The sequence below is a fragment of the Siphateles boraxobius genome, unplaced genomic scaffold (genome assembly GCF_051911475.1).
Source record: "Siphateles boraxobius isolate OS27281-9 unplaced genomic scaffold, OSU_SipBor_1 254, whole genome shotgun sequence".
In the NCBI taxonomy this organism is placed as follows: domain Eukaryota; kingdom Metazoa; phylum Chordata; class Actinopteri; order Cypriniformes; family Leuciscidae; genus Siphateles; species Siphateles boraxobius.
The window spans coordinates 319,292-340,353 of NW_027508870.1; the positions used below are offsets into that span (position 1 = coordinate 319,292).

The window sequence follows — 21,062 nt, forward strand, 5'->3', positions numbered from 1 at the left end:
CAAACTTATACAATGAAAAACTGACCATTTGTTCAGAAAACATATGTATTCCTCTTTTTTTCATGGAATGTTCCAAACTAAACATGTTTTCTTGTGAATATTGTTTTAATTGGTAATTAATTAGCCCTACAGCACGTGACATCAATTTAGCGGGAAAACAGGACAAACGTCAGTAAGTGGATATTTTATGAATTCTGTTATATTTAGTGTTACTGTTTTCTTCAATTTGCCTAATGTTTGATAAAATCATCTGTTCAAATGCTGCAGGACCTTTTATCTTAATTTTTCTCTTCAAGACTTTTTGGTGATTTTAAATGGATGGATGAAGTCAGTTTTCCTCAAACACACGTAGAGCCCAGTATTAATAAATAAAACTATTGTAAATAATTATTATTAAAAAAGTTTGAGTGATTTCAATGCATAACTTCAAATTAAACTAGTCTTTTAATTTGTATTTTCTAATTTTTTTTAGCATGTTGAACATTTTCTGTTTGTTTCTGTATTTTAGGATCATTATAGTTGTCATGCCTGTGGTAAAACATACTTGTACAATTACCTTAACTAGTATAATTAATTTACCCCTTCTCTGTCATCGTTTGGCGCCCTTTTTCTTTATTGCCTTTTTTTCCTATCACATATTTTAGTAATCATCATAATTATCATTCGAATGCTTAAAAACGCAAAATTCATCCTGTGAAAACCGTTTTGAGATCAGACATTGCTTAAAATCTTTTATCAGGCTCAATTTCTTTAGATATTTTGACAAAACGATCATCAGAAAGGTCCGAGACTCGAGTTTCCATGTTTGATGACTGTTCTGTCTTAGAAGTGATATGACAGAATGTATTAATTTGTCAGAACGCATAAAACTTTTATTTGTATAGCACTTAAAACAAAAACTCATAGGAACCTCCAATTTTGTGATATCAATTTCAAATTTGAAACAACTTTTTTAGACGTATGGCTTTGATTTTATGTAAGTTTGAGAGTAAAAAATATGTGATAAAATGTATATTTTGTATTAAAATAAATGTGTAGTACATTTGTTTTACAATAAACTTAAAACTTATCTGTTTTTACTTCAGCAATAAAGTGTTTTTAAAAAGGGACTAACTTTAGGTCTTTATTCCAAGGAATTCATGAATTACAACCATTTAAGTTTGGATAATGCATTTTCACGTCTATGCTCAAAAAGGGGTTAATTTCCCAGCAGTCTAGCGTCTTTCTTATCTAGTGGTATTTTCATGTGGGTTGTAAAAGTTTTACATGCATTGTATAAAAGTTCTGAGTTCAGTGTAACAGAAGAGAGGTCAGTCTTTATTAGTACATAAACTTTTTTATTTAGTTATAGCTTCATCATTCCAACTAAGAAATATGTGAAAACATTTTTGGTATCACTTAAAAAAACAGCAGACTATATATAGAAGACAAACCATTCACCATTGTTCTTTTATAATGATGACTTCATCCTTTAATGCATTCCATTCCTATGTACAAAATTCATAAACAAAAATACTTCAACTGAAGGTTTTAACTGTCAAGTAAGAAAGAAGTGAAGGTAAAGTCAGTTTAGTGAAGTGCAAATGACTCTTCTGTAAAATAACTTGAGTAAATCTCTATAAACATCATCTGTACGGCATTGACTCCTTATGTAAGTGCGTTTATCACAATTACAGATGAAGATAATAGAGCTTTACTTGTGCTAAACCCAGAATACTCCTTTAAAGGGATAGTTCACCCAAAACTGTAAACTCTGTCAGTATTTACTCTCCCTCATGTTGTTCAGCCCCGTAAGACCTTCGTTCATCTTCGCAACACAAATTAAGATATTTGTGAGTAAATCTGAGAGCTGGATCACTCCTCCATAGGCTTCTAAGGGATTGAAACTTGTTCCCCGAAAAGTTATTAAAGACATCGTTAAAATAGTCCAAGTGACTACAGTGGCTCAATCTTACGTTTATCAAGAGACGAGAATACTTTTTGTGCGCAAAAACAAACAAAATAACGACTTTATTTCAACTATTCATGTTCTTCTCTGTGGGCGTCGAGTGAGTTCACTAGTGTAACAGCGCAGCGCTTCTGTGTTGTACGTCACACGCATCACACACATGACCAGCGTCGGCCAATAGTGAGCCTACGTGTGACGTAGCACTACGCTATCACACTGCGCTATCCCAATACGCTAAATCACTCGAGGCCCACAGAGAAGGAAATCAATAGTTGAAATAAAGTCGTTACTTTTGTTTGTTTTTTGCGCACAAAAAGTATTCTCGTCTCTTGATAAACGTAAGATTGAGCCACTGTAGTCACTTGGACTATTTTAACGATGTCTTTAATAACTTTTCGGGGAACAAGGTTCAATCCCGTAGAAGCCTATGGAGGAGTGATCCAGCTCTCAGATTTCATCACAAATATCTTAATTCGTGTTGCGAAGATGAACGAAGGTCTTACGGGGTTGAACAACATGAGGGAGAGTAAATACTGACAGAGTTTACATTTTTGGGTGAACTGTAAACCAGTTTGAACAGTTATTAGAACAAGCTAGTTTTATTGCAAGTAAGCCAACTTGAGTCATGATGAGGTACCAGCCAAAACCAGAACAAAAGTGTCCGAAACATGTCTTGAACTGGAAACCAGCAGTTAAATTGGTGATTTAAACTGGTCCGCAGGTAAACTGGTTTGTTTCAGTGCTTTGAAGGAACGCGAGTCGTCGCTGCTACCTCTTCTGTCTCTGAGCCTGTTTCAGAAGCGTGTCGAAGTCGAACGACTCGCATCGGCTCCTGGACGAGCCATCGGCGTCCCGGTTAGAATCTAAACATAAAAAAAACAAAAATCAGAAATTATAAACTTCCCTTTTTTTATGGGGAATCAGAAAATCACCCAAACTAAGCTGTAATCACATCACAATCAATGTTTAAAGTCCCCCTGTGGTGAAAATCCAGCTTTTAATGTTGTTTATATGTCTATGTGGTGTTTAATATGCTTTAACACAATCCATGTGTAAATTCATAAGTCGACAGCATTGCTGAGTATTTTCTCCTTAAAACTGCAGTGAACCAAAGACAGTCTCAAAAACACGCTTTGCAATCGCTGGTGTTTCTGACGTCACAAACTACCTTGTAACCAACCAGATCAACGTGTGATCGTCAACGAGTGGATCTCTGAGTGAGTGAGTGAGTGGAGGCGGGGCTCATTTGCATATTCATACAACCGCGCATACTAAATGAGGCACGGGTTCGAGTTACATTTAAGATATTTTAAGGCGAAGAAAAAAAAAGTAATTTTGGTGATCAAAGATGAGTTTTAAAGGATAAAATTGTTGACTACAGGGGGACTTTGATTTAATTAATTGAATCACAGTGCATATGCAATTCTGGGTTCGACTTGCTCGGTTGCACTTAAAAGACGATGTATTACTCGAATCGCTCGGTTGCATGTATTATCGGATGTATTACTGCTCATGACAGCTAATATGTGAATCATTCAGACCAACCTAAATCTGCATAGTTGGATTTACAGAACTGGCGTCTGCCGCCAAAGCACAGGTCGAAGGGAAGCTCGTCTGAGCGCCTCAGTTTACTCCCGTTCTCGATGGCGGCGTAAGCGGCGTCTCTGCTGTAATACGTGACGAAACCGTAGTTATCTCTAGAAGGAGAGAACAGAAACACACTGAGAACATGCACTACCAGTCAAAAGTTTTGGATCTGTAAGATTTTTAATGTTTTTAAAAGAGTCTTCTCACCAAGGCTGCGTTTATTTGAGCAAAAACTGAAATATTGTTCCAGTGTAAATCAGCTGTTTTCTATGTGAATATATAGTAAAGTGTAATTTATTCCTGATTTTTAATCTGTGTTCATCAATTTTCAAATCTTTCTTGAGCATCAAATCATCATATTATAGTGATTTGTGAAGGATCATGTGACACTGAAGACTGGAGTAATGATGCTGAAAATTCAGCTTTGATCACAGGAATACATTACATTTTACAATATATTAAAATAGAAAAGTTATTTTAAAAATAACTAACTATTCCGGAAGAGAATACAATGCTGAATAAAGTCGTCGTTTTTGTTATTTTTGGAACAAAATGTATTTTCGATGCTTCAAAACATTCTAACTAACCCACTGAGGTCACATGGACTACTTTGATGATGTCTTTATTTCCTTTCTGGACAAGGACAGTATACCGTACATAGATTTTCAACGGAGGGACAGAAAACTCTCGGACTAAATCTAAAATATCTTAAACTGTGTTCTGAAGATGAACGGAGGTCTTACGGGCTTGGAGCGACATGAGGGTGAGTCATTAATGACATCATTTTCATTTTTGGGTGAACTAACCCTTTAAATCGTCATTTAACAATATTACTGTTATTTTGTATTTTTAATCAAACCTTGTTGAGCAGAAGAGACTTCTTTTAAAAACATTAAAAATCCTACCGATCCAAAACTTTTGAATGGCCGTGTGAATCAGCGTACAGAACAGAAACGCAATCTCATGATGAGTTAGTGAATCTCACCCGTGACTCCTGATGTGGATCGTACAATCCTCAACCTTCCCGAACAGCGAGAACCGATCCGTGAGGTCTGAAGCCGACATGTTCCCGCGGATCCCTCCCACATACACAACCCTACGCTCCTCCTGAGGTCCAAACACAATCATCACACACACACACACGCATCCTTTTTTTAAATTAAAATTTTTATTGGAGAAATATATAGAGTACAGATAAACTTAGCAGAAATCAAATCCAAAGATCCTCCGTATTTTCCTTACGCAAACAAAAGTTAGTAATTCCTACTGCAGTTATTAGCTATATAATCATATGTGACCCTGGATCACAAAACCAGTCCCGAGTCACACGGGTTTATTTGTGGCAATAGCCAACAATACATTATATGGGTCAAAATTACAGATTTTTCTTTTATGACAAAAATCATTAAGATATTAAGTAAAGATCATGTTCCATGAAGTATTTTGCAAAGTTCCTACCGTAAATATATAAAACATTTATTTTCGTGAACATAAATGGACAAATTTAAAGGGGATTTTCTCAATGTTTCTATTTTTTTGCACCGTCAGATTCCAGATTTTCAATAGTTGTATCTCGGCCAAATATTGTCCTATCCTAACAAACCATACATCAATGGGAAGCTTATTTATTCAGCTTTCATATGATGTATAAATCTCAATTTCATAGAATTGACCCATGTGACTGGTTTTGTGGTCCAGGGTCACATATTATACATGCATACACAAATAAACTTGACATTCCTATACATTAGTGTTGACTTTGATGAGAGAGAATCGTGGACTTACGATGGCTTTCTGCTGGCAGAGTTTGCGAGCCTCTTCCCGAAGCCGGTTCAACTCCTTCTGTCTGCGACTGAGGAAAACCACTGATTTAGACTCGCAATCAACACGAGAGCATCACAGTTATAGAATATTATGGAAGCAAAATAGACCAAAACTGATCAGAGCATGAAAAACACTGGATTTGCCTGTAGAAATGAAGAATTTTTAAGGAAAAAATGTTTAAATGTAAATTTGGTGATCAAAGATGAGTTTTAAGGGATAAAATGATTGACTACAGGGGGACTTGAAATATGCAAATTATGCATCATCTAATTAAATATGCACTAATTTGCATAAATTCCAGCACAGAAATCTGAACCTTGGATAAAGCCAGATTCATGATTCTTGTTTGATTTTGTCGACATATTAAAGTTTTTTTCCAAAGGGGATTTTAGAGTTTTAATTACTCCATAAATCAGAAAATACTGACAACAGACATTTCAGCATATTTTTAGGATTGAAATGACCTATAAATAAGGCAGATCATATATATATATATATATATATATATATATATATATATATATAAAATCCATCATGTAAAGTTTGCTGTGTGTGTGAAGCTGCTAGAATGAACATTTCTGCCTCAAACTCACCGACTTTAAAGATCGACAGACGCAAAGAGATCAAGTGCAATAAAATAAACACTTTTGGATGTTTTCTTTCCACTAGTGTGAATGAAGAATATTATGGAAGCAAAATAGACCGAAACTGACCAGAGCATGAAAAACACTGGATTTGCCTGAAACTGTATTACACTAGCGCTGGGTCGATACACCGATCTCCCGATGCGACACTATCACGATACTCGGGTGCCGATACGATATTGTAGTGCTTTTTTTTTTAAGAATTGCGATTCTACAAGTATTGCAGTATTTCATTTTTTAACACTAGACCACGGGTAAAAACTACATCACACTTATACAGATGTACATGTATAAGATGAGTCATATTTACAAAATACAATTCATCACATCTTTCTGAGTTTTATTTCAGAAGCATCATACAGTACTACATAGTAAATTTACAACAAATACATTTTTTAACAGTCAATGTAATCGATAAATGCGTTATTTTAAGCGGGAAGTTTCTATCAAAAGCTGATTTACTCTGGGAAAGTGTCGTATTGTGATTATTGAGGTCAAAATTGCTATTGCGATATAATAAATTTCTCAAAATATTTCTCAACTCAAACTAACAACAACAACTAAATGCACAGTGTTTTCAAATTAAAATATATTTTTTTTACTAAATTAAATAATGAAATTACTGCAAACTTGTTATCGTCTCAATAGAAAAATAGCCTAACAAACATGGAACAATAAATAAGAACATTTGTATGCTCATGAAAATAATATATTTTGAACATTCTGTCCAGACAAACAGGGACATTAAAGCATTTATGATGCAACATATGCTTTATAAACTCAGTCTGTGGATCATTTTTGGTGTAGTGTATTGTGATCGTCAAAACATTTGTTAACAGAATTTTGTCAAGTTTATTGACAACTTGTTACAATGTTTACATGGTACAATGACTGGTAGGCTACTGTTTTTATTATAGCTTGACACAAATTTCACGATTTTAATTCAAATCTTGTGATTTGATTCTGATCTTGATCAAAAATAAAGCTATTTAATTTTAATTAAAGGTGCAGTGTGTAATGTTTAGCAGCATCTAGTGGTGAGGTTGTGAATTGCAGCCAACAGAAGTTACGGTGGCCGACAGGAAGTCATGTCATCGTCTGAGACAGCAGAGAGTAGCCAGTTAAACAATGAGGTTTCTTTACAAAGATAAATTAAGAAATGAGGTTTACTTAATTATTCAGTGAAACGGGATGTTATTGCGAATATTATTGTTACTTGTTCATCATTGTGTCTAGGGGGTGTGCATGAATATTCGATCTGTAATTATTATTCGGAAAATAAGATACTATTCGATTTCACTACGTTGCTTTGCTGGCCGTAAATCCAAGATAAGTCCCAAGCACTAACTCACAGTTATAATTCAATGCACTGGGTGGCGCTGTGGAGCGTGTCAACAAGTTGTTTGTATTTTAACCTATAATGTTGTCGACTGCTTCGCAAAGTTTGGAATTACTTGAAAATTATGAAAATTATCTTACTAAATGATCTTGCAAAATGGAATTACTTTTGACCAAAGTCATTAATGAATCGGAGTTATAATATCATCACCACAATGAGAAATCACATGAAATCCAAACAGCAGTCGACTGAGGAAAGACAGCTGTCAATCATTGCATTCAGAACTGCAGGAAAGCGCAGCTGGACCCCGCGTGATTCGAGATGATATCTGATAGCAAAATAATTTTGAGACATATACTTACTTTAAGTTTCGTTGAGGGAGATAGGTTTAAAAACAGAAAAAGCAAAGTGCTGTTAGAAACTTCACTTAGAACACCGTTATCTTTGTGTCTCTGAAACGTATATCTGTCAGCGCAGACTGACGTAAACGCGAAACAATATAAACACAATAATCATATGCTGACTCGAGTGTCGTTCTGTACGATAACTACGCAGTCTGCTTTGTGTTTTTTCTGTTTGTGCTGCTTGAGCTTAAATGCTTCTGTTCTTTATATTTTTTGTTTACACATACTTTTTAATGGTTTGAACTAAAAGAAAACTTTATTGTAAGCTTGTTGTGTATATTGCCTAATCGTAAGCTTGTTCAGAAATTGTGACAAAAACTTAAACTTAAAAAAAAAACGTATTTTTCGTTAAACGTCATTTAAATAAACGTATTCGAATATTCAAATGCAATATTTTTGAAAATGCCCATCCCTAATTGTGTCAGTGTTTTATTCGCTGACTTTAGCAGCTTCTTATCACGCGCGGTGTGTGTGGACATAAATGCCTCATTCTAAGGTAATTAAAACATAACGGTTCATTATGTAAGGTTTTTATACACCACTGAAAACATAGTTATGTTTATATTGCATTTCAGTCAACAGATTCTCCTAAATATTACACAATGCACCTTTAATATCAATTCTGGAATAAAAAAAATCTATTTTAAAATCGTAAACAAAAGAAACGTGATGGTTAGGTGAATTATATTTTTTCTCCCAGCCCTAGTTTTCCCACTGACCTCTTCCATGTGCAGCGAGACTCACTCCAGTCCGGCTGCGGCGAGTGTGAACCGGATCGAGAGCCACATAAAGATCTGGATCGGGATCGGCGCTCGGGAGGAGGAGGAGGAGACGACGAGCGTGAACTGGAGCGCGAGGAGGAACTGCTCCCAGAATGCCTGGACCTGTACCTGATTAAACATTATCAGCAAAACAAACGGATTCATTTTACGAGATGTTTTAATAGTGTTCGGATTAAACTTCAGTACCAAAAACAGTAAAGAGTTGGGGAGCTTGAACTGATTTTTGAAAACTTTAATTTGATTGCATTAGTACAGAATCTTTTTTTAAATAAACAAATTCTTAAATCGAAAAAGAAAACATACATGTAAATAATGCTCGTTATTATTACACTGACTTGGACGCATAAAAAAACAATTTATTCTCTTATAATGTTAGTGTGTGTGTGTTTATTTGTGTGTTATACAAGGGTGTCGAGTTACATTCAAGCTATTTTAAAGCTCAAAGATATGTATTTTTGCATTTAAATATGTAATTTTAGTGATCAAAGATAAGTTTTAACAAATAAAATTATAGACTACAGGGTGGTTATTTTAACAACATTTTTACTGTATTTTAGAACAGCTTCCATTTACCTTTTTCTGGGTGGTGAACGAGACCTGGAACGAGATGACGACGACGATGATGACGACGATGAAGAACAAGTAGAGCAAGATGACCTTGAGCTGGAGCGTCGGTATCCTACATCATAACCCCGCCTCTTCCTCCTCCCACGGTCCAATGGGCTCGGAGAGGGGGCGGAGAAGCGCAAGCCACGCCCCCTCAGAGACTCCGCCTCCTCGAACGTGTTTATCCTGCAGGGCGAGCTGTCAGGTGACAACAACACCCTGTAATCGCAAGGACTCGAAACCGAGTCGAACGACGTCTTGCTTCCCTGAATCCCACAGTAATCGTGGTCCAGGAAAAGTTGAGCGGGATTCGAAGCAGGAGTGAAGCTGGGAAGTTTTGAATGAGTTTTGCTGGGCGGCAATGGGCGAGGTTCGATAATCTGAATGGTTTTGCTGGACTTCATGGATTTGACGGGCACCGGGGGCTTCCAGGTCTGATGTGGAGGTGTGGCAGGTGGAGTTAGTCCTGGAGAGAAAAAAATAATTATGAAACTATAGTCAAATGACCCACTGCTTTCAATGGAAACTCACTAAAGCCTGCTCGAAAACTCGCTGATGACATCATGCTCTCATTAGCATATTCATGATGTCTCATCTACATTCTTCCTAATGTCAAGCCTTTACATTTTTTTGCTTTTATACAGGGTATCTGAAGTTTTTAAAATGTAAGACTTTAAAGAGCTTTTTTAAGAACTGCACAAATAAAATTAACAAAATAAAATCTTTAAGTTGGGCGCCCATTAAAACACTCTTCTCCGATCCTCAAAATAATAAAATATTAGCCTTTATACAGTATATAGGTCTGCGCAACCATTAATCGCGATTAATCGAATCCAAAATAAAAGTTCATGTTTACTTAATATATGTGTGTGTACCGTGTATAATTATTTTGTATATATAAATACACACACATGCATGTATATGTTTAAGAACAATGTGTTATGATATATATATATATATAAATAAAAATTATATATACAGTATTCACATGCAAATATTTCTTAAATATATACATGCATGTGTGTGTTTATATACAAAATAATTATACACATTACACACAAATTATTTAAACACAAACTTTATTTTGGATGCGATTAATTGTTCCACAGATATATATATATAGTGTTTCTTGAGTAAAGAAAAGCTAGTTATTCAGACAGCCAATTCTTTATTCACGATTGCATTGCAAACAAGCAGCGACATAGAGAAGGGGGCGGAGTTATGAGGTTTGACTGACAGTTTGAGGAGCCAATGGGGTTAAGAGGTTTAGTCACCAGCTGTTTTTAATACTTTTCATTGGTTAATTATTTAAAAACCAAATAATATAAAATTATTCTTTATATTTGAAAACTGATAACCGATGTATTAGCCGATAAATCTAAATGTTTATATAATTTTTCAAGCCTGTTTACAAAAACAAAAGTCTCACCATTAAAATCCATATGCCTCAAACTAAATTAGAATATTCTCATTATAATTTTATGTAGCCTACGTATATGTCAGACTTGCACTTTACTGTATTTTCCTTTTTTGAAGTGATTTCAATAATATTTCAAGTAATTCAAAGCCATTATGGTGAACAGTGCTCATCTGAAGAGTCTCAGCTGAAGGAAATAATACATTATTTATCAGTTTTAATCCAGAATATCGGACAAATTTTCTTAACCAGTAAATAACGCTAACAATAAAAATGAACATATATCGGCAGATACCGATATGGTGGCCGATATATCGTGCATCCCTAATTTATCCCTAATAAAATGAAAATTATGAAATATCAGTCCCTCCCAAGCGTGCCGCACAAGCCCTAGAAAGTGAAGCCAAAGCGTCTCGATCGCCCCCCGGTGGCCGGTCCTAGTATAGCTCATAAACCCCGCCTCCCCATGTTATTCAACGGGACGTGAGACCAACTAAACAATTAAATTACACTCTACATATCTTTTCAAGTGTTTGTTTTTAAAATAAGTTTGTTTTTAGTTAGTTATTTGATGCCATAAAAACGGCGCTGTGGCGTCATGATTGACAGCTGTGATTGACAGGTTCTCTGAGCGAAGTCACTGAAGCAACAACAGACTTTTTTTCGGGATCTTTGGAGGACTGAGGAGATTGGAGCTTTAAATTTGATATCTAAATTTCTATAATTAATTATTTCACACCGACATAATGGGTTGTTCTGCAGCAGAGGCGCATGCTTGCGATTGATTCGGCGAGAGTGAGGGCGGGGCCTTGATTTTGCGGCTTTACTTCCTGCTCACTACTGCGCATGTCTGGTCCCGAAATCGCAACCGCGCAGACTCAAGTCCCAAGATGTCAGCGCCATATCGGGACAATGGCGGCTTCACTACTCGCCAATGGAAGAGAGCGAAGGGGCGTCGTCCATCTTTTTTACAGTCTATGGTCCCTCCAGAAAAACCTGATAATGCGATCGCATAATTCAATGCATAATCAGCCAAAGTCCACACATTTACAAATACGCCGCACTTTCGGCACATAAATTGCCGATTTCACAGCAAAATATGCGAGGCTTGCATGATTTCATAATCCCCGCATTTTTGGTGCAAAAAAGTCACATATATCTTAGCAGAAAGTTGAAAAATGTTGCGTTTACTTCACGCACGAGCAGCCGTTTCCCCTGTTGCCATGGGAACGTTATGAAGTGACGTGAACATCATCGAAAAGCTGAAAACCCCGCGATGAAGCCCGCAAATCAGTCTCATTTGCCAACAAAAATAAGCGCAAAAGAGTATTAGTATTAGTAGGCAGTAGCCTAGTGAGAACAGGGTGTTGGGGAATCACTTTTTTTCTCTTTTTCATCAAACCGCAGTTTTTGCAAGTTCCCGCAATTTCAACGCATAAAATTGCATAAATATCCCACATTTTTAAAGAAAACGTGCTGCATAATCAAGGATTTTTGCCTGCATCAATCACAAAAAAACTTTCTGGAAGTATTTTTCTGGAAGGACTGGTGAAATATGGAGATATAACTCTGATATGACCTCTGACCTGCAGTGCTACTGAGATCCGCCGGCCGTCGCTCCTGATGCTCATCTCGGGAAACTTCAGGGAGATTCTGCCCTTCAGAAGCTGCAGAGAAACAACACCATTTGACTGAGGAATCCACATTAACGGTAGGAACGACAAATATGAACTAGTTATTTGCTCTAATAATTCCCTGTGACGTCCGGTTATGTTTCTAGAGATTTAAACCCTGAACATACAAACATTATTCATGCCAGCTGTTCTACAAAAGCTATTAAGCCATTAAAGGACTTCAATCTAAACTTTAATAACACTGGGATCACGTTCGTCTCTGACTGCATTAAATCTGTGACGATATTGTCTTCAGTGCCGAAGAGACAAACATTCAGGCAGGAAAATCGGTTCATGAAGCTTTTATGGACTGAAAATGATTTAGGGCTGATAAAGCACACGGATCTTATCTGACCGGATGTAAATGAGCTGATACTGTCCATTCAGTTACACATGATCATAAACAAAACATGCATTAATCATATACCTTGAGTCTCAAACTGCTCCAAAAGGCTGGTCAGATCCGTGGCTTCAATTCCTGCAGAATAAACACAACATGAAATGCTTTGAAACAATGTTATTTTAGTTTTTTTCCATTTAGTTTTTATTGTCTATTTAGTTTCAAGTTTCTATTATAGTTTTTGTAAATAAATTTTGTTTTTATATTTTAATTGTAGGTTTTTTTTGTGTTTTTGTCATTTTTATTAGTTTGTTTTTTCTAATTAGTTTGTATTGTCTATTTAGATTCTAGTTTCTGTTAGTTTTTATAAATAATTTATATTTTTTGTTTTCAAATTTTCCGTTTTCATTTTATTTAGTCGTTTTGTTGTGTTTTTGTAATTTTCATTAGTTTATTAATTGTAATTTTTTATTGTCTATTTAGTTTCTAGTTTTTATTATTTTATAAATATTTTATACATTTTTTGTTTTTATATTCTCCATTTTAATTTTAGTAATTTTTCATGTTAGTCATTTTTTTAACCTCTTTAGATTATATTGTAATTTTTATAAAAATTAAAAAAAAATTATATTTTCTGTTTAATTCAGATTTAAAAATTTAAAAATTCAGTTTTAGCAACATTAGTTATATATATATATATTAAAAAAGATTTGTATAATTTAGTTTATTAATTTTTACATCAAGTACAACTAAATGAAAATAAGAAATGAAATAAAATAAGTTGTAAATTTAATCTGTTAACATTTGTTCCAAGTAACAAAAATAGTTTTATTTTATAAACGGTTTTAGATTTAACTACCGATAATAATTACCCTGCTTTGGAAGCATTTTACTCGTTTAAAAGCCCATTCAAACACGACTGTACGGTGAGCTCACCGATGTCTCCACACGTGTTCTGGTTCTGCTGTCCTTCGGGGCGTTTCTCTGCGACGCTCGTGGGCATCAGTACCGGAGCGGGCGGTTCTGATCCGGTTCTCGTTGGTGAATCTGTAGCTTTGATGATCACAGGCACGACCTCAGCGAGTCGAACCTCTTCACAAGAAACACAAACATCAGCTTTCGAGTCCGTTAGCGCCGGCTGCGTCTTTATCCCCGATGATAGTGTGGGTTTCAAGGGCACTAGAACCGGGTTTGGAGGATCCGTGCAAAGATCTGCGGCTGTTCTGAGCTTTACATGTGAGGAACGTGTGATTTCTCGAGGCTGGGAAGCCGATATCTTCACCTCAACAGTTGGAGCTTTATCTATCGCACCACAATGTGAGTTTAGATTCAACTTTGGGTCGATTTTAAACAAATCCGGCAGAATAGCCGGAAGCTCCCTGGGAATGTCGGGAAGCGAAGGCCATTTTGTCCGATAGTCCATTCGTGTCTCTTCACGAGGTTGTTTGTTCTGTCTGAGGAGACGGTACTGTTGCAGACTGAGGGCTTTGGGCTTCTGAGGGGAAGTGATGTCACTTTTAGAGGATGTGGATTCCAAGTCTGAATCGGACTCGTCGTCAGGTGGAATCTCGTGAACCAAGGTTAAATTGACTGCAAATGTCACTGTTTTCCTGTTTTTTTCCCTGGTTTTGAGTAAAGCGCTTCGCAGAGGAGTCGCCACCAAAACACTTTTGTCCAAAAATGAGATATTTTCCCTGTTTCTACACACATCTTTATCCCGATCCTCTTCGGATTTGGATATCCGATATGAGCCGCTTTCTCCTTTTGGATCTAGTCCTTGTCCTGATTGGTTTTCCTCCGGTTCCTCGTAACCTTCAACATCTACAAACTCCTCCTCTTCCTCTTCTTCCACAGACACACGCACCTCTTTCTCGTTCTCCAGATCTGTCCTGATGCAGTACGGATGCATGTGTCTCACTAAATCTACGAGGATTTCCCGTTCGTCTTGTGGGAATATCGTGTCGGATTCGATGCGAAAGCTTCTGGCGCTCCTCTTGTTCTCTCTCGGGTTCTTCTCATCGTCGGCTCGCTGTGAAATCTTACTCTGGGTTTCCAAGTGGCGACGGGGTCTCAACTGTCTGTCTGATATTACCACCTCCTGATGGAGAAAACCACACAAAACACTGGGATAAAACTACAGGTTGACCGATATATTGTTTATGCCGGTTAATCGGCACCTAAAGTTTCTTCTTTGGCTTAGGGATTTGAAATGTTGTAAAAGCGACACAGAGATTGTGTTATTATTATTCAAAAGGGGAGTAAGGTATTAAACAAGAAACAAGAAGGTATTATATAGGGATGCGCCAATATGAAAATTTTGCCCGACACCTTTAACCGATAATTGTTCATATTTGAAGGCTGATAAACGATATATTGGCCGATAAATCTAAATTCAAAATTTTATGTAATTTTTGAGAGCCTGGTTACAATAACAAGTCTCACTATTAAAAGCCATGCCTCAAGCACACAATTATAATAATCTCATTATAATGTTGTGTAGCCGATATGACAGGCTTGCCCTGCACATTACTGTATTTTCCTTTTTTTAAGTGATTCCAATTATATTTCAAGCAATTCAAAGCCATCATGGAGAACAGTGCGCAGTCTCACAGTCTCAGCTGAAGGAAATAATACATTATTTATCAGCTTTAATATATTGGCTAAATTTAATTATCGGGCCGATAACGATTACATTAAAAATGCACATACTGTATATTGACCGATGTCGATATGGTGGCCGATATATTGAACAGATAAATTGTCATATGTAGGTCTCTAACAGAGTTCACTGTAAAGCATTATCTATTGTGAAGATCATTTTATGGTTCTTGTGCTGGAGTTTATTTTCAAGGAAGTACCGTGTCTATAGGCCTGTCACCATAACAAATTTTGCTGGACGATAAATTGTCCAAGAAATTATTGCGATAAACGATAATATTGATAATAAACGATAATATTGTCGTTCTGAGACCATTTTCATCTAAAATAATGATAATTGGCATAATAATGCAGGTACACCTTTTCAAAGATCAAGAAACTTTTATTTCTAAAGACTATTTAAATAAACAAAACAACGAAAAACAATAAAAACAATGGACTCTGTCTCTGTTAACAAAAATGTCACACTTCCGTTCACACTGAGAATCATATGCATCATGTACTCATATGAGTATTTGCGCTAGTTTGTGTGTGTGTGTGTGTGTGTGTGTGCTCGCGTCTCATGAGTATGTGCGCGGAGACTTTGTGTGTGTGTGTGTGTGTGTGTGTGTTCCGTGTCATTGAGTTTGTGCGCGAGTTTGTGTGTGTGCGTGGAGAGTTTGTGTGTGCGCGCATCTCGTGTGTGTAGAGTTTGTGTGTATGTGCGTGAGCAACTTTAGGTGTGTCGTTGTGCATTTCATATGTATTTGTTTGAGCATTCAGCAGTATACATGTATGTTTGACAACTTAATATGTGTATGCAAGTGTTTTGTGTGTGTGAATGAAGTCTGATTTAAGCCCGAGGGAGAGAGAGAGAGGGACGAGCGAGAGGTAGTGCTTGCGCTATAGGGCGCTCTGCAATCAAATATGATTGTAAATAGGCTAAGTAAAAAAAAAAAAAATCAACGTGTGGCGGTCAGAGTTGATATTGTCATCCAGTCTCTTCGGCAGAGAGAGAGAGGCGAGGAAAACACACAAGCATGCAAATGAAAATTATCGCGGCCGGAAAAATTATCGAGCTCTTTTTTTTTATCGTGCGATTAATTGATTTATTGATTACCGCGACAGGCCTACGTGTCTATTAATGGGTAAAGCTACAGTAACGCAAGCTTGAGATCCTTTACATCTGAATGCAGTTTTGTTTTTAACTGCTAGAGAGCCAAAAGATACAGTGTACCTTTAAAGTCCCCCTGTGGTGAAAATCCAGCTTTTAATGTTGTTTATATGTCTATGTGGTGTTTTTAATATGCTTTAAGACAAACCATGTGTAAATTCATAAGTCGACAGCATTGCTGAGTATTTTCTCCTTAAAACTGCAGTGAACCAAAGACAGTCTCAAAAACACGGTTTGAAATCGCTGGTGTTTCTAACGTCACAAACTACCTTGTAACCAATCAGATCAACGTGTGATCGTCAACCAGTGGATCTCTGAGTGAGTGAGTGAGTGGAGGCGGGGCTAATTTGCATATTCATAGAACGCGCATACTAAATGAGGCAGGGGTGTCGAGTTACACTCAAGCTATTTTAACACATGAAGACATAAGTTTAAATATTTAATTTTGGTGATCAAAGATGAGTTTTAAGGGATACTATTTTACTAATTTGCATTCATTTACATTCATATAACAGATTTAAAGAAACTACTGGCCAATTACTCAGGTATCAATCTAATTTTTAAACTTTTGTTATCAAAAGAAAATCCAGTATCGGTTGTCCTTTAGATAAAACTTGACTGAACAGAAGTTGACGCCGTTTGATTTAAACAAATATAGTTTCTCTTCAACAATTTCATCAGTGACGCTGTGGAGACGGGAACTGCGCATGAATCCGGTCAATAACAGGATAAAGCAAAGGAAACTTACTTTTCCTGACTTTGAAGCTGGTGATTGAGAGATTTTGGGGCATTGAAGCGCCGCTGCTCGATCTGAATCCAGAAGATTCCTGAGCTGTGAGGGGAAACGTTTGACAAAAGCAAATTAACCAATTGTTTGTACATTATTTTGAGAACTTGAGACACAAGCGACTACTAACTGTGTGGTTTGGATTCTTCCGAGCTGAAAAAATCTCTGCGTCTGGAAGCACGTCAAATGGTGATAACGTCTCAACGTCTACGCTGTCCAGAATCTCGCTCAGCGCTGACAGAAGCGACGCCTCACTTTCCACACTTTCAGTCCCAATCTTTTCCTGAAAGATGGATAAAATGGAAGGATCCAGGCTTCCATGGAGACTGAGAGCATCGGAGATCTTCCCAACATCCAGATCAAAGACAGGAACGTCATGTTTTCCGAATTCAAACTGTGGATAAAAAACGAAACACAAAACAATGCTGGATAGGATTAAGAGGATTCAAACCCAGGCCACAAACTCTGGGCTCTATATGTATATCCCTGGAAAGTCATTACGATGAGGGATTCACACTTATAAGTGAACTTTCTTGTAATCACATATAATTTGTGTAAGAGAAAGTCATTCCCATTAGTTCAAATCACACGTGGTATTACTAAGATTATTGTCAGATAAGTGTTTGCCCTGTAGCTAAATAATTAGCCTAATAAATTATGTTTGGCCAAAAAAAAAAAAAAAAAACTTGTGAAACCCCAATACGAACCCTTAATAAACCTCACCACGTACAAATAGTTAAAACTATAGGAGCATTTTTCCACCATAGAATAAAAAAAGGAAATCACAATATCTTTTCTCTCTAGTTAATATCTTGCAATTCTGAGTTTATATTTTGCAACTGAGTTAATAACTTGCAATTATGCGTTAATATCTTGCAATTATGAGTTCATATCTCACAAACAATGAGTTGATATGAGTTAATATCTCGCAATCCTTCAAAAAGTCAAAGTGAAAAAAGTACAGAAATCTGAATAATTTATTTTTTAAATACTATAATTAGGCCTACTAGTGCTACAATAAAGCTGTATACTGAAGCTTCTTACATTTACAATTTTACAGTAAAAATATATATATATAATTAATGCTACCATTATATATTTTACTATATTTTAATAGTTAGTTGAACTTAAAATAAATAGCCTAAACAAATAATTACCAGAAAAAAATGCGTAAACAAAAACCTGTATATTAATCATTAATTTTTAAGTAGTAAAGCATATTTGCATAAGTTTAAAGGCCGTGATTAAAGAACTAACTCGGTAAAACTCCATTTAAAACTGTTGATTTGATTTAGATTGTTCATTGATTCTGATTGAATCTTGACTCAGACCGACAGGTGTGTGTGTGTGTGTGTGTGTGTGTGTGTGTGTGTGTGTGTGTGTGTGTGTGTGTGTGTGAGAGAGAGAGAGACACGTCAGCGTTATTTGACCTGGACACTCAGATAAGAAACACGAGGATTGAATGACATTGAAGATAATTTTTACCTAATAATCCATTCATTCATTCATTCAAAGATGAACGCAAGCAGAATAAGATAGTGCAAAAGAAAGATTCTTTGATTTCATTCATTTAATGGCCTTTCATACTGATTGAGTAAAATCTGTCAAACACAGTGATATTCCCCACCTTTATGGGCTTAAAAGAAATTCATTTTATTTTAGACAGTTTATATTTTGAACAATGTTTCAGCCTTAATGCATATATACTGGTGTATGACGAGTTAAACAGCTGAATTCAGAACTTGTAGTTCAAAAACTTTATTCAGACACTTGACTAAGTAATTAAACCGCATTTGAGCCGTTAATATGATTTCAATAGCGCATTTCTCGAGATTTATAACTTCACATCCGCCTCTAACACGCGCTCCCGTCCACGTGTTCACATGCTGAGCGTCTTTTCTACACATGCTTGACATCACAAAACCTTCATACAAACATCTGCATATACACAACAGAAACACAAATAAGACCTGAGCGTCCTGGTGCGCTTGTGCCGCTGTGTTGTCCATAAAATCACACTTTAAATCCTTCAGTTTTACGCCATGCGGCGCCGCCATTTTGATTCGAAGAGAAGAGTTGCACACGAGGCGCCGGGTGAGTCACGTGACGTGGAGGTTCCCGGGAAAATGACAGCTCGAACTTTCAACCCCAACGGTCTTTGCTGCTGTTACTAGGCAACAACTCACATACCTTTACCGTTTGTTTTACTGTGAAGATTACTTACGCTATTCTACATTACTATTATTTTACATATTTCATTTGATTTTTTTCAATTATGATGACGAATACAGTGGCATCTAGTGGACGATTTTCTCAGGTAGGGCAGATCAGATATTAGACCTTTAACGTTATCAATAACAATTAATTTTCTGTCAAGTCTCATTAATTTGGGCCAAATAACGGATTATTTAAAGTCTAATCTTAATTTTCTTCGCTCCGCATTTCAATAATATTTGTTTATTTAACCTTTTAAATTAATATACGTTACATATTTATTTCCAGTAAAGCATTTCTGCCACATAAGGAAAAAATATGCTTTCGTAAATCATAATTATGACACAAAAAGTCGAAATTATGACATACTAAGTCATTTTTATGAGACGAAAAGCTGAAACTAAGACTTAAAACATAATTATGACATAAAAAGTATAAAACATCATAGCCTAGGCCTACTAAGAACAAGTCATGATTATTAATTAAAAAAAAATGTTTTATCAGAATTATGTCAGAATTATGAATTTTATGTCAGAATTTAGATTTTTTTATGTCAAAAAGTAAATTATGACATACTAAGTCGAAACTTAATAGCTGCTACTTATTTGAAAACTGACATTAGTTGAAATTGACAAAGTCATAATTTCAGCTTTTTATTTTTATATAACATTTTATTTTCATGATTATAACAGTCAAAATTATGACTTAGTATGTCAATAGTATGGTTATTGGCCAAACCATGAAAATAATTATCAGCATTTTGTGTAGTTTGAATATCAGCGGATCCCTAGTTAATGAGCTTCTGTGGTGACGTCATCAGTCTTCACAACCAGTTAAATTTCAATAAATGTTGTGGATTGACTGGAGAAAATGTGTCACATCAAACTCCTATAGTCAAAGAACAAGATAAAACAGTTTTCCAAAGTCAGCTGACCTTTATCCTTAAGTGTTCACTGTTCAGATCCTGTATCTTATTTCATCTCTCTCTCTCTCTCTCTCTCTCTCTCTCTCTCTCTCTCTCTCTCTCTCTCTCTCTCTCTCTCTCTCTCTCTCTCTCTCTCTCTCTCCCTCTCTCTCTCTCTCTCTCTCTCTCTCTCTCCCTCTCTCTCCCTCTCTCTCTCTCTCTCTCTCTCTCTCTCTCTCTCTCTCTCCCTCTCTCTCTCTCTCTCTCTCTCTCTCTCTCTCCCTCACTCTCTCTCTCTCTCTCTCTCTCTCTGAGCTGTGTGATGTTGGGCCACAATAGGGGCCAGTGTGTGTGTGTCTTGTAAAGCAGAAGGAAGCTCCATGAAAGTGGGTCACCTTCCGGATCTGGACACACACACACACACACACACACACACACACACACACACACACACACACACACACACACACACACACACACATCTCAGCGCCATCTACTGTTCTCCCGGGAGACTAGCGCTACATTAATCCCCTATCTCAGCGCCATCTACTGTTCTCCCGGGAGACTAGCGCTACATTAATCCCCTATCTCAGCGCCATCTACTGTTCTCCCGGGAGACTAGCGCTACATTAATCCCCTCTCTCAGCGCCATCTACTGTTCTCCCGGGAGACTAGCGCTACATTAATCCCCTATCTCAGCGCCATCTACTGTTCTCCCGGAGACTAGCGCTACATTAATCCCCTATCTCAGCGCCATCTGCTGTTCTCCCGGGAGACTAGTG

The 21,062-nt window shown here is 36.6% G+C and overlaps 1 protein-coding gene across 3 annotated transcripts; it reads right to left on the reverse strand.

The window, feature by feature from the left end:
* Positions 1–1,316: 1,316 nt before the first annotated feature.
* LOC143751379 (peroxisome proliferator-activated receptor gamma coactivator-related protein 1-like) lies at positions 1,317–19,284 on the reverse strand. Of its 3 annotated transcripts, none has more exons than XR_013207205.1 (13): positions 19,133–19,284; positions 17,293–17,556; positions 17,124–17,207; positions 13,501–14,662; positions 12,652–12,702; positions 12,138–12,218; positions 9,102–9,600; positions 8,466–8,636; positions 5,321–5,387; positions 4,521–4,642; positions 3,494–3,645; positions 2,517–2,811; positions 1,317–1,753 (listed from the first exon to the last, which is right to left on the reverse strand). XR_013207205.1 is itself a non-coding variant. In XM_077243948.1 (12 exons), the coding sequence occupies exons 1-12, from the start codon at positions 19,217–19,219 to the stop codon at positions 2,717–2,719; spliced, it is 2,835 nt and encodes a 944-aa protein (XP_077100063.1). In that variant the 5' UTR covers positions 19,220–19,284; the 3' UTR covers positions 1,317–2,716. The 3 variants fall into 3 exon arrangements, 1 of the variants encoding a protein (XP_077100063.1); XR_013207204.1 differs by having other exon boundaries at positions 1,317–1,849; positions 2,452–2,811; XM_077243948.1 differs by having other exon boundaries at positions 1,317–2,811.
* Between the last annotated feature and the right edge of the window lie 1,778 nt (positions 19,285–21,062).